Raw genomic sequence first — 15,301 nt, forward strand, 5'->3', positions numbered from 1 at the left:
GGTTAGATTTATTCCTAGGTATTTTATGGTTTTTGGTGCAACTGTAAATGGAATCGATTCCTTGATTTGTCTTTCTGTTGCTTCATTGTTGGTGTATAAGAACGCAATCGATTTCTGTGCATTGATTTTATATCCTGCAACTTTGCTGAATTCATGAATCAGTTCTAGCAGTTTTTTTTTTGTGGAATCTTTTGGATTATCCACGTAGAGTATCATGTCATCTGTGAAGAGTGAAAGTCTGACCTCCTCTTGGCCGATTTGGATGCCTTTTATTTTGTTATGTTGTTTGATTGCAGAGGTAAAAACTTCCAATACTATGTTGAATAACAGTGTTGAGAGTGGACATCCCTGTCTTGTTCCTGACCTTAGGGGGAAATCTCTCAGTTTTTTCCCATTGAAGATGATATTAGCATTAGGTTTTTCATATATGCCTTTTATGATTTTGAGGTATGATCCTTCTATATCTACTTTCTTAAGTGTTTTTATCAAGAAAGGAAGCTGTATTTTGTCAAATGCTTTCTCTGCATCTATTGAGAGGATCATATGGTTCTTGTCTTTTCTTTTATTGATGTGATGAATTACATTAATTGTTTTGTGGATATTGAACTAACCCTGCATCCCAGGTATAAATCCCACTTGGTCGTAGAGAAAAACATTTTTAATGTATTGTTGGAGCCAGTTAGGTAAAAGCTTGTTGAGGATTTTTGCATCCATGTTCATCAGGGAAATTGGTCTATAGTTCTTCCTTTCAGTGGGGTCTCTGTCTGGTTTTGGTACCAAGGTAATGCTGGCTTCATAGAATGAGTTTGGAAGTTTTCTTTCCATTTATATTTTTTTGGAACATATTCTAGAGAATAGGTGGTAACTCTTCCTTAAATGTTTGGTAGAATTCCCCTGGAAAGCCATCTGGCCCTGGACTCTAGTTTTTCAGGAGATTTTTGATTACTAGTTCGATTTCCTTACTGATTATGGGTCTGTTCAAATTTTCTATTTCTTCCTGTTTCAGTTTTGGTAGTGTATATGTTTCTAGAAATTTGTCCATTTCTTCCAGATTGCCCATTTTATTGGCATATAATTTCTCCTAATATTCTCTTATTATTGTTTTTATTTCTGCTGTGTTGGTTGTGATCTCTCCTCTTTCATTCTTGATTTTATTTATTTGGGTCCTTTCCTTTTTCTTTTTGATCAAACTGGCTAGTGGTTTATAAATTTTGTTAATTCTTTCAAAGAGCCAGCTTCTGGTTTCATTGATCTATTCTACCATTTTTTTTTTAAATTTCGATAGCATTGATTTCTGCTCTAATCTTTATTATTTCCTGTCTTCTGCTGTTTTTGGGTTTTATTTGCTATTCTTTTTCCAGTTCTTTAAGGTGTAATGTTAGGTTGTGTATCTGAGATCTTTCTTCCTTGTTTAGGAAGGCCTGGATTACTATATATTTTCCTCTTAAGACCGCCTTTGCTGCATCCCAGAGGTTTTCAGTTGTGGTGTGCCTTGTTTATTCTTATTCCTCAACATTACATATTTTTGCTAGTCTATCTTAGGGATAGATACCTAGACATGTGATTGCTAGGTCAAAGGGTAAATTCATGCAAAATGGTACTACTTACTGCCAAATTCCCTTCAGTAGGGGTGTATCATTTTGTGTTTGAGAAGATTTTGAAAATAAAGTTCCCTAGTCTCTGACCTAGTGAATCAGACCCTGAAATCTGGGTTCCCAGGTGACTTAGATGATCACCTAGGTGTAGGAAGCCTGTTCTACAGGAAAATTTTAAGGGCAACATTAAATTAAACCCAATTAATTGCTCACTTGATATGTACCTGTGCTATGCACTGGTGGGAGAAATCCTAAGATAAATATAAGATAGTCTCTTTTGGAGGATCCATAGCCTAGGGAGTGGAAGAGAAACAAACATTCATAAACAAATCACTGTAAAATCATGTGATTGCTTGTATAATAAAAATGTATACATGGTGCTAAGGGAACACAAAAGATGAATAAATGTATCTATGCAAATTGTACCTAGGATAGATTGTTACAGACTGTTCCAAATAAAAGCATAATTATGCACTTAACAAACTTCTTTCAAAACTCATTTGGTAAAGTCTCCTTTCTTGAGAAGAAATAAATCATGGGTCTAATTCTAAATGTATTCCATTTGTTAATTCTTCTTTGGTTTATTCTTTGACATGGCTTCCACTTTTTGAATTGGAACTACCATGGACATCTATGCAGATTTTTGAACCTAAAATTGTAACATAAAGTACTAAGAAAGTACTAACATTGTGATATTTTCAGCATAAAAACACTACCATAATCATGATCATACTGTGGTCTGAATGAAATAAATAATGCCATTCATGTATCTCACAGGAGAGAAGATAAAAGTCAATAAAAAGAGAATTATTTATTAAAAAGATCTAGTGTTACAAGAACAGTACACAGAACTATTATCTGACTGTGCCTTCCACATGATATATACCATTATATATAGTATATATACAGATTGTATACAATATATTTAACGGTTTGACATGGAGTCCACAGTACCTTATTTTGGGTATGCAAAACATTCACTTTCATGAAATTTTTATTTATGAAGTGTTTTTTCCTTCATAGTTCAACTGTCATTATACAAAAATACAGTCTCTTTAGTGACTTAAGACTGTGCGGTTATTATCCCATCCAAGAAAAAGCTCAGTCAGTACTGCAGCTGAAAAATAATGTACCTTGATGAGGAATGCTGTTCTGTTTTCTACAAAGTAACAAGTATGTAATACAGAAAAACATAACATAAACATTTAAAACCTGTGTTTTTTATAGTTTATGATGCAAAATACATATTCTTTCCAGGTTGAGTAAAAACATCCCTTATCTCAAATTCCTGTAAGAATACATCAGACATTCTACTTGTAAATATTCTATCAGACGTGTACCATCCATCAGCTAGTTGAAAACATTGGTTAATTTTAATTTGCTACAAACTGACATATTTTACTGGACTTCATTTTATAAGAGTTTCAGTAATAACTTAATTCTTAAAGTCCTTCATTAAATCTAGTATAAAACATCACAGAAAATAAAGAAAATTATTTGATTAATCAATATGGAATAGTTCTCTTTAATTCTTGCTGCATCTTTTTTTTCAGATGCAAAATTTGTTCCTGCAAGCTACACTATATTCATGAGAGTTATATCTTTATATTTTTACTTGCTAAACAGTTTGCATTCCTCTATTTGCAAAGTCCAGCCTGTCCCACTCCAAAGGGGTACTGAAAGAAGGCCACTTGGTTGTTATAATTCACAGGCTTTAATATTCACCATCTGTAGTCATTTACTATAGTAATCAGTTAACTAAAATAGTCTTGTAAATCACTTCTTGTTTGTTTAGGGGTGTCTTGGATATAATTCCACCCCCCCCCCCGCCCAGAGAGAATGAGTAAGCAACTTAAATAGTTGTGCTATGGCTCTGAACCCAATCTTTTAGGATGTTCAAAACAACAATTCCAATATATCCTGATTCTGTAAAGATTAACCTCTAGAGCCAGCAGTGTGAGCTTATTAATGTTTCATTTTGCTTGCTGTTAAGGATGGTACAAACAGAATTAACAGGCTTAGGTTTTATAAAAGAAAAGAAACTACTTTTCTTTTATATTAACATCATCTGCAAAACTAGTTTCTTCAAGTTCTTTTTTTGGCATTTGACTTTGCAATAACTATCCCTTCAGGCATCTTCTTGGGTATTAGGTGAACTGTGGCATATTCTTATATCAGTTGGAATTTCTATATGATTATCATCAAGTAGAAAACTTTCACTACAATTTCAAACTCTCTAGGGTCACTTCCATTCAAGGTAACTCCCCAAAATTGCAAATGGGGATGATTTCCCAAGTAGTGTATGGCTAGTTAGACTAGCTGAGCCCTTATACTGAGGCCATATTTCCACAGCTTAATTCAAAGATCAATTTATTCAAGATGTTCTTTTTATTTTAGTAGTTGCTAATATTTTATAAGTGGTATTGGATGCATGGAAGTATATTAAAAATAAAAATTTATTTGTTACGCTTGAACCATTTTAATCCACAGACTATCTGTATGCATAATTATTTGCACAACAAATTTTGATTGTCCTTGAAATTGTTGACAATTAGAAGAAAGCCCTGGACCTAATTCAACATCTGTTTTGGCAATAGGTAGGGAAATGGGAAAGCTGTGTCCTGTATTTATTTTTTTTTCAAGTTAGCACCTTTGGCAGCATATTAGTGTCTGCCGTTTTTAGTGACCATATTTGTGCGTGTGACTTTAATCTTTTTGTAACTAAAATAAACACTATATTTGCAGCTGGATAACATAGTAATTAATGAAAAACAATAGCACTTAAATTCATTTGGAATCACTTTCTATTTACCTTGCGCTAATGTAAATGGCTTATTCCCTACCCTAATAATTTGCCCTAGGGATGCATATAGAATAGCATATTGACAAATTTTGCTATTTTTCTATGCAGTAACTAATAATTTTTTGAGAAAATTTTTGTGTACTTATCCTATAATGGATCACACAACTGAGTTATTTTTTTCATTCATCTACCAGTTTGTCAATTGGGGTAGTTAGCCAAAGGAAAAATGATAGGTGCAGAGTCTTCAGCAAACTTTTCATTCTCAGTTTTGTATTTGTGTTTGAAACAGATCTGCTAGAGACCACTTAATTAACAAATGGATGGCACACATTCAGGGTCATCAGATATAAAATCAAATTCCAACATATTAAAAAAGTAAAGAATACATTTGACAGAAATTACTTTTACTTACAAAAAAAATTCATTACATACAATCTGCATATTTTTATTGGACCAAGAACTGTCCTCTCCATTTACAAAATCAAAGAGAAACCTGATGGATAAATCATATTCCCCCCCAACCTCTTGTAAGTGCACCATGTGCAGTCCCAAAATTTTAAAGCTCATCTCAGGGTCCTGGGTCTCCACTTACACTACACTCTATTCACCGCTATTTTCACGCTAAAGCAAAGCAAAGCAAAGCAAATTAAGCTGCAGTTTTCACCAAGAGGTTGAGGGAATCATCAATGCCAAGAGTAATGTTACCGATGATGAAGATGGAGAAAGTGTGTGGAGGGTCGATTGAGCACTAGTGATTTTCCCACCTGTGAAAATAGAGAAGCATTAAATGGAGCAAATTATTTTGGTTTTGCTTGAGCTAGGAAAGAATTGTTTTTAGGTATGTAATACTAATGAGTGCAATATGGGTTTGTTTCTTTTTTTTTTTTTTTTTTTTTTTTTTTAATTTATTTTTGGGACAGAGAGAGACAGAGCATGAACGGGGGAGGGGCAGAGAGAGAGGGAGACACAGAATCGGAAACAGGCTCCAGGCTCCGAGCCATCAGCCCAGAGCCTGACGCGGGGCTCGAACTCACGGACCGCGAGATCGTGACCTGGCTGAAGTCGGACGCTTAACCGACTGCGCCACCCAGGCGCCCCAGTATGGGTTTGTTTCTAATGAGGGTGTGCTTATAAAATAAAGATTTCCCAAAAATTACATGGAAGGTAGAACTATATATGGAATACTGTGATAAAAGGCTATGTCAAATCAAAAAAAATCTAATCAGGAAATTTAGTGTAATTTTCACCAATGATGTACTGATGGGAAACATCCCAAATTCCAGGTATGAATTATAAAACAATTTCTACAGTACATTGTTCAGAAAAGGGAACAAGAATAATTAGCAAAAGTTTGTGGCAATAAGAATTCCTAATTCAATTACTTCAGTCAATTTTTGAATTTAGTAATAAAATTATTTAATTTATTATACTCATAGCTTATTCATTTATTTAACTGTTTAAGTTGACCAGGCTTAAATTTTAGCTTTTCATACCTAACTTGGCAAAGGAGAGCCATCTTTCGTCACTCTTCCCTACATCCAGTAGAAATTCTTCCATCTTGAGACCAAATTATTGTATGCAGTTAATGAATTAGGGGGGTTGGCTGTTAGATTAAACTTACTGATTTGAATTGATTAGTTTGAAGTAGTTTAGGTAATGCCACATAACTAAGCTTCACATAAACTAAATGTTACCCTTAGATTTAACTTTACTAATGGTTCCTCAAGCCAGAAGTCTGAAGTATCATCATCATGATTGATATTTAACGAATGCTTGCTATATGGAATGTGTTGTACTGAGCTCTTTACACATATTATCTTGTTCGATCCTCATGACATACCTATGCAGTAAGTATTGTTTTTATCCCCCTGTTGCAGTTGAGGGAACTGGAGCTTAGATAGAACTTGCTTGAAGTCACTGAGCTGGGATTAGTGGAAACAGATGTTCTTATGTATTGTCTCTCTTAAAATAATGACTGGCCTTGACCTTGATTGAGACCTTAATGATAGATTAATAATAAAATAAATGTACCATTCAATTTTTGGAATCATCCTTCTGTCAAGTTATCTTCTCTGGCCAGAGTTGAGTGTTAATGGGATCTGGTTATAATTTTTGTTATGGAAATAGTATCTAATTTTCCCCAGATGTTTACTTAAGAGCTGAAGAATCATTTGTTTGGTAACACACACACACACACACACACACACACACACAGCAGCAGCAAATCTTTACTTTGAAAATTTTTACAGCTAAGGTGCTAATGAAACTATTAATCAACGTATTAGAGAATGTTACATGTAGTTCAACTTGTACAAAAGAGGTTATTAGGAAGTGCATGGCTACATGTGAGCTATAAGAAAGGCATAAGGAGAAAGCTTCACTGGAGTGGTATGCATGCTTAATAATAAAAGCTGTGAAAATAGTTTTTTCTATTTTTTTTGAGAGTGACTGAGTCCTTGTCAAATCCACTAACATGATACTTTTACAAAAACATCTCACTTTCAGAATGCTAAGTGGGGACTATAGCTCAAATTTCACATAGAATCCACAAAGAAAAAAAAAACATTATTTTAGTATAGCAAATCAAAACAAAATACAAACAACTACACTGAATTATGTCTTAGTCCCAACTGCAAAATCAATAGCTTTTTCACTTGAGCAAGTCCTTGAACTTCTTGGAGCTTTTGGTTTTTGGAAAATGATAAGAAAGAAACCAATTGTTGCTTATGGGTCTGTGATAGATAATATTATGTTGCACTTCATTAAAACTCAGAAAACGTGTTACACTAGCCATATCGTTTTAACTAAAACATAAAAGTTGACAATTTGTTTTTCATGGAATAGAAGTTACAGTGCAATGGGAGAATCAAGGTCTTTAATAAGTACTCTCAAACTTGGGGCTGATATTGTCCAGATGACACTTTACACTTTGTCTTCGAGTTGAAAGGAATCTTGGGGATTTGGAGAATAATAAAATACTTAGAAGTTTGTTAAAAGGATAAGATAATATATAGAAAACACCTAGCATAATGCCAAGAATATGATCAAGGGTCAGTAAATGCTCATTGTATTGTTGTTTTTAGAAATTTGAGACTTATGAAGCAAATAAAGAAGAGAGTTGTAATCTTTTTCATTTTGTGGAAATAATCTGTCAAGGTGCTCTTGAAAATTTATACTCACATATGAACAGTTCAATTGTGAACCAATCAGTGTGGAGACATTATTACCTTTCTTCCTCTTGAAACTATACTTTATAAATGAATCATAAAGTGTATTAAGTTTTTGTGGGGCCACAATATATTTAAATTCTTAGGCCTTTTCACCTGAATTTCTGAAAAGTGTCAGATTTCCTATATTTTGTGTTTTTTATTTTTAACATTTCATTTTGAAATAATTTTAGATGTGTCAAAAAGCTATAAAAATAGAACAAAGAATTCATCCAGATCCCTTAAATGTTTGTTTCATCATTGTTGCTTTATTATTTTCTCTATAAATATATACATTTTCCTGAGCCATTTGAAAGTAAGTTGCAGACATGATGTACCTTTCACCCTAAATACTTTAATGCATAGTTCCTTAAAATAAGACATTTTCTTATATAGCCACAGTAGAATTTTTTAAAAGAGGAAATTTATATATATATATATATATATATATATATATATATAATGTAATCTATAGACATTATTCAAATTTTATCAATTGTCCCAATAATATCCTTTATCTCATCTTGTATTTTTAAAATGTTTATTTATTTATTTTGAGAGAGAGAGAGAAAGAGCGAGAAAGGGAGACAGAGAGAGAGCTGGGGAGGGACAGGGGAAGAGAGAGAGGGAGTGAGAGAATCCCAGGCAGGCTGCACAATCAGCACGAGGCCCAACACAGGGCTGGATCTCACAACGTGTGAGATCATAATCTGAGCCGAAATCAAGAGTTGGACATTAAACCAACTGAGGCACCCAGGTGCCCCTCATCTTGTATTTTTATGTAAGAGTTTACTTATCAAATATTATGTCAATGTTTTTTTTCCCCTCAAAGTTTCATTCTAATTGTTTTCTTCCCTATATTTGCCTTCTACCTCATTTATTTTTATTTTTTTTCTACCTCATTTTTTGGCATCAAAAAAATTCATATATAATGCCTTTGTCTTAATCCAAATTGATAAATATGTTGAATACAATGAAGCCACATACAGAGTCCTATAGGATATCACTGGATACCTCCCTTTGGGCTGACAATTCTGCTTGAGAATGATAATAAATAATGTTCATAATTTCCCATTAATTAAATGCACTTTACATATTTTTATTCAAGGACTTAATGAAAATTGTCTAATATTTTCTTAATGAGAGATTTGCATACTTTATTAAATCTTTTGTTTCCTTTTTTGACTACATCAATGAAATGGTTATTCATTACCAAATTTGTAAAGTTTTTGTCCTATAATTCCTTTGCTGATGTAATAATGATGGTAGTGGTAAAGAGGTAAAGATATGTGGCCTTGGAGACAACCATACCTGGGTCCAAATCCTGGTTCTTCCACTTAGATCTTAGGCAAGTTACTTAAAATTTCTCTGTAAAATATGAATAATGCCATCTACTTCATATAATTGTTACTAAGACTGAATAAGATGATGTATTTAAAGGACTTATGATCGTGCCTAACACATAATAAAGGCTCAGTAAAAGCTGGAAATTATTAATATTGTTAATAATAACAATGAGTCACAAATAAATTCTGGAAATCTAGTGTACAGTTAATAATACTGTAGTACATACTTGAAAGTTGCTAAGGGAGTAAAGTTTAAATGTTCTCACTACAAAAAGAAATGGCAGTTATATGAGGCAATGAAGGTGTTAGTTAGATAATGCTATGGTGGTAATAAATTTGCAATGTATAAGTGTATCAAATCAACAAGTTGTATACCTTAAACCTACAAAATTTTATATATGAGTTATATCTCAGTAAAGCTGACAAAGCAATACAAAAATAATACACAATAGAATTTACAATTTATTTTGAAATCAATAAACATGATCAAAGTTTAATTTTAAGAAGAATTTCCTTTAAACTTTCCTGTACCTCATTCTCCATTATCTAATGATAAAGGTGACCAAGATAATAGAAAAATGAGTATGTTAAAGTAGTGCAATGGCAGTTTAAAAGCAATATTGCAGGGGCACCTAGGTGGCTCAGTCAGTTAAGTCCCAGGTCATGATCTCACGGTTCGTGAGTTAAAGCCCTGTGTTGTGCTCTGTGCTGATCTGTGCTGACAGCTCAGAGCCTGGACCCTGCTTCAGATTCTGTCTCTCCCCTCTCTCTGCCCCTCCTCTGCTCATGCTCATGCTCATACTCTGTCTTTGTCTCTGTCTCTCTCTCAAAAATAAACAAACATTAAAAAAAATATTGCAAAGCTGAAATAGCCAGCAAGGTGCTGCTTGAGACCATGATAGGCAAGGAAATTTCACAAATGAGCACATTCTAATGAAAAGATCAACCCCTTTCTAGATTTGTAGAAATTCTGCACTTATGGACATACTGCCATGGTTTGAATTAATTGGAGGATGGTATGGAAATCAGAGTGAGAAATGAGACCCTTCATGTGAACCATGCAATTCATCATATTAATTTTGGTGAGGCTTACACTATTTGTTGGTAGTCATCAAATTAAGCCTATTATGTCAATCAAAACATACCTGAATAGGATGGCACCCTGATTTGGGAACTAGCCGTTCCATCCCCTCCTTCACTGTATGCTCGAACTTCAATAATATAGACTCCAGCATCAGGGAGTGGTACTACTGCTTGAGGTTTCTGTGTTTCAATAACTTGACTGTTGCTGTGCCCCTCTTGCCTGTAAAAAACCTGGAAATAATAGCAGAGGTTTAAACATTTGCTATTCAGTTGAGGATTCCAAATGTTTATTGACTGACTACTGTATGTCACATTTTGAGCAGAGGGAGCTTACATCTTTGACAGATATGTAAGCAAATATAATGCATGTGCTATGTGCAGCACTGGAAGTGTAAAAAGATGCTATGAAAATATAGAAGAGAGAATTTAATTCTGTCTGTGGGTTAGGAAACACGTTTTAGAGGAGGAGATGCCTGAACTAAGTATGTGAAGATAAATAGAGTTTACCAGTTGGAGAAAAGGATGAGAATTCTAGGAAAAGATAAGAGAAGATTAAAAAATACACCCAAGCAGTACAAAACCATACCATTAGGTATGGAATAAACAGAAGATATATGGAGATGGTGATATTGAGACTAGGGCAGTAGGTAGTGAGGGGGCATATCACTAAAAGTCTTTTACTCTTGGTTATTGAAATGGATAGTATCCCGAGTGAGTACTCACAGCTGTCCTCTTCAATTGAAAGGACTAAAGTGATAATTTCTTAAACGTATCAATAATAAATCCTTAACAATGTAAGAAATGGCTTGAAGTTAACATTTTAGTGTTTTTACTTTTATTTTTGTTGTTTGCTTTTCTGTGAACTGGCATTTGGAGACTTTGGCCAGTAGAGGGAAGGCTTTTTCAACACCTGTCCGTGGTACTAGAATAGAACATGTATTCATGGAAATTTCAGAATTACAAATTAGAACATAGAATTATCCCATGTTTACATATTAGAAAGCAAAGAACACAGGAGTTATGCAATTTATACAAGATCAGGTGGCTAGTTAGGGAAAATATTGCATTGGAAGGTTAGTGTTCTGATGATCAGTTAAGAGCTGTTTCAGAGCTATATTATATTGTATCTACTTACAGATCCCAATTCAAAACAATCTCCCACAAACAAAACAAAGCAAAACAAAACAAAACAAAACAAAACAAAACACAATCTCCATATTCCTGTCTGGGCAAATTTGGGCAAGTTACTAATCTTTCTAAACCTCGAGTGACTCTAGTATATAATAAAGATAACAATTTTTCTTTCATGGCTTTGTTAGGAGAATGAAATGGGAGAATGCATATAAAATGCCCATCATAGGACCTGGTGCATGGTAATAGAAAGCTACTTCTGTTGCCATTATTGTTCTTTGTCAGTGGTCAGTATTTCAATTGCATCATAAAAGATGGACTGTCTTAGGAAGTTAGACAAAAAATTTATACTTTTTTTCCTTCTAAAAAGATGTTTTGCACTTGAACCAATGTACATAGAGGGGAATAAACTTTAGCAGAACAATATTGATATATATTGAAGTCTGCCTGCATCTGATTCTCCCCTTTGCATTCTGGTAATATATGGTCCCTCAATTTCATTTCCTTTATCTTTCACAGATTTAAGTTTACTTCAGGGTTTTAGGAGAGAAGTAACTTCTCTTGAAAAGTATATAACCTGTGCAATAATTGTATGTACTGAAATACTTATAGGGAAGGAAGTCATAGCCTTAGCGTAGCTTCAGAATGATAGGAGTATCATCAAATATTTATTGGGCATATCATGTGGGCCAGGAACAGTGCTATGTATCAGAGATTCATAAGAGAACAAGACCACATCGTTCCTGCTCTCATGGCACTTACATGCAGATATCAATGCAATGAAGTGTGATATATACTGCAATAGGAACTGTGTTTAGTGAGATAGCAATGCACAGCATGGGTACTTGGTCAAGACTTGAGGAATCAGAAACATTTCTCAGAGCATGCCCATAGCAGGTTCTTTCGGCTTAAAAAATTATAATTGTGCCAGAATTTAGGTTTCTCATTTTGACTGTAGCAGTGTAATGAATTAGAATTCTAATCATCCACATGAGGTAATTAGAAAGCAAATTTATGGCAATGAGAAAGTATGTAAATTGGTGGGGATTGGCAGGGGAGTGACTGTTTTAGAGGACATTCTTGTTATGGTTCAATAAATTACAATTCTTATGACAAAGAAAAATGCAGCTAGTAATGCATATCTAATGCTTCTGTAAAATCCAGAGTTGAAAAAAAAATTTGTGGATCAGTTGAGATTTAGAAACAAAAGGTAAACACAGGAAAAATGTCAGTTAATGGTAGCAAAAGGAGTTTGAAATTAAATGTGGCTTTTACCAATACATCCAGGGAGATGTGATGCTATGAGCCAGTAAGTGGGTATACTAAGTGAAAAGATACATTAAATTAATGGTTAGTCTTAGATACTTTAGAGAATCTTGGCTCATTTTAAAATCCTGATTTAGAAAACATGAATTAGAATGAGGAATGTGTGAGTTAGCTAAGGAGTTAAGTCAAGGGTAAGTCAAGACATGTCAGAAATAGTTATTGACAATAAGGAGGCCAGAGAATACTTTGCGAATCTGGACATTTACAGAATGGCAGTTACCATGGCAGCTATCTTTAGGCATAAAGGAAAGTGTATTTTCAAGACTATTCTCAAATTCTCCTTAACAGCTGGGAGGAGTGAGTTATTCAAAGAGGTAATTCTAAACAAAAAAAATTAAAGCTGTACTGCTATTCTGAAAGGCATGATCTGGAAATGGCTAGTCCATATGTCTGATGCTAACAGAATAATGTCATGAGTATGCTTAAAGATATAACAATAAATTTTGCTGGTTTTACTATAAAGTGCCCCCTGAGAAGGATGGATCCAATTAAAAGGAAGGCCTATTCAGCAGCTGAGCATCTTGGGAATAGTCAATGGGGACAGCTGCTCTTCATAATAGAGGGCAAGGAATCTGAAGCTCTAGTGGAGAGAGGAGGGTGGGGACAAGTCAGCAAAATGGTAGAAGCAAGATGAAAAAAGTTGGGAAGCACAAGTCCCAGTAAGAAGCCACTGACTGGAGTATAGCCAGATGCACTTTTAAGAACAGGACTTCCTATGGACAATTTTCAGATCCTTGCATCTAAGGTGTGCTTTTCACTCTGCCTGCTCCCGCCAACATTTATATCAAGTCTGCTTTGTACATGCATATATTTAATAATATATGTCATTTCTGTTTTCATTTTAAAAATATTTTATAATGAAAAATTTCAAGCATAATTACATGTAAGAGAATTATATATGAGTCTTTTTAAATTTTGGGGTATCACAAGAAAGAGGCTGTGTCCATACATAGGGTGAAAATAACATGAAGGAACAACTGCAAGATACCGGAAATCAGTGAGACTAGAATGATCATAGACATTAAGTCCCCTGAGAAGCTGCATAAATATAGAGGTTGGCTTCCTGGATAAATATAGAGGTGGGTTTCAGAATTCTGTAGGGTGTGGAATAAAATATCAATCCAAGCGTACATATATCTCAGGAGTCTGGAAGGCCCTGCTATCTAAGTTAGATAAATAAATATAAACTTCTGTTTATATTGATGGATCACATAATAACATGTAAACTTTGAGCCTGATTTTCCGTTACTCTCTTTGGCTCTGTAAATAGGCAGAAAGTAGAGGTGATGGGGGGAGATGTACGGAAAAGTAGTTGTATATCTAGGAAAGGATATTTTGTAGATGTAGACTAGAAAAATAAGACCTTATTTTTTTTTGGATGTAGCCTGAGGTCCTTGTCCTGAATTCCTTCTGAACTGCTTGCATTATTTTCTGAGTATATAAAAGTTTCTTTTGCTGGGGAAGGTAATATTTGCACAAGTGAAAGTATAGCTCCTCGGGATTTGATAATTATTTTCCCTTTCACTTGAACTTAAATCTATGTGAGAAGAATAAAGTGGAGATAAGATGGTTGTTTTACTTTATAATCTTGGTAAGCTTCTTTCAGAATATAAAGAAAAAGTTCCTCCATGCTCAAGATTATTAAGGAGAATTATGGCTGAATATGCTTTACACCACAGCTTTGTTATTGGTATTGGTGTTTCTTTAGGAATGCCAGTAACAGATATGCCCAAATTGGTAAAGAATCTACATATAGACCTCACACTAGAGGAATTACAAAAATGAAATTTTCTTCTTTGAAAAGAATTTATTTGGGAAAAATACATTACATTAGAAAAAAATATTTGAAATTTTTCTCCATTTTCCTGATCACTTATAAATAATATATTAATAATATAGGTTACTATTTATGAATTTGAAAATGTAAAGACAAGAAAATAAAATAATAATAATTGACCTGAAGAAGTCCTAAATACACAAATAAATGCCCAAATTTGATTCAACTTTTCAAATGGAGAGTTATTTTATATGAGTGACATTATTTTGTAGCCATATCTGGAATTGCCCAATTTTCTTCTGGTTGTTCAAGCTTGTATTTCTCTTAGTTTTAAATGAAAAACTGTGATGTCTTGAAACTATTACTGTCAAATCTGGGCTTGTTAAACAAAATCTCAGGAAGTTCAGGATCTCTTGGATGATCTCAAAAATGCAGTAAGAAATTTCACAGCTAGGTAATACTTCATATTTATCTGAATGGATTTAATTCTAATGTGTCACCTCTGACACAATCATATGGGTTGATTCTATCCTTCTTCCACTACATTCTTGGTCAAGTTCCCAATAAGATTTATGATGAGGAGACCTCCTTTTTCTTAACACCTTGCACAAAATGTCTCATATAATTTTCTGTTAATGTATTAGCCTTATATATATATTGACACTTCAATTCTGAAGTTAAGTAAACAAGCCAGATACATGGTTCTTAGAAAATGGATTAGTCAAATTCAACTATTTTAACTTCTTATTATTTTATTATGCTATCTTTGTGGTTTGTTTTCAAAGAATGAGTTAAATCTCGTATATAGTATCCTAACTATAAGTAAAAAAAAATTGAGTATATTATTTATGGGTCAAGTCTGGAGAACAAATCTATTTTTCTCCATTTTTATCATCTTTCAATAATTTTCAAAATCCAGAAAACTTTGAGCTAAAGACCTTTATGAATTCATCTACTTTACACTGGACTTAATACAAAATGTGGAATATGTAATCTTATCATTTTAAATCTAAGCATTGACTCCAAGTTGTCAC

At 33.7% G+C, this 15,301-nt stretch overlaps 1 protein-coding gene across 1 annotated transcript in view; it reads right to left on the reverse strand.

The window, feature by feature from the left end:
• Nucleotides 1-4,664: 4,664 nt before the first annotated feature.
• CNTN5 (contactin 5) overlaps nt 4,665-15,301 on the reverse strand; it is a 1,390,102-nt gene continuing 1,379,465 nt past the window's right edge. Inside the window, exons 24-25 of the mRNA XM_058687390.1 lie at nt 10,096-10,264; nt 4,665-5,162 (exon numbers count right to left, since the gene is read on the reverse strand). Of these exons, the coding sequence (XP_058543373.1) occupies nt 5,059-5,162; nt 10,096-10,264 (273 nt within the window). The 3' untranslated portion in view covers nt 4,665-5,058. The remainder of the gene's footprint in view (nt 5,163-10,095; nt 10,265-15,301) is intronic.

The sequence above is a fragment of the Neofelis nebulosa genome, chromosome 10 (assembly GCF_028018385.1).
Source record: "Neofelis nebulosa isolate mNeoNeb1 chromosome 10, mNeoNeb1.pri, whole genome shotgun sequence".
NCBI lineage: Eukaryota > Metazoa > Chordata > Mammalia > Carnivora > Felidae > Neofelis > Neofelis nebulosa.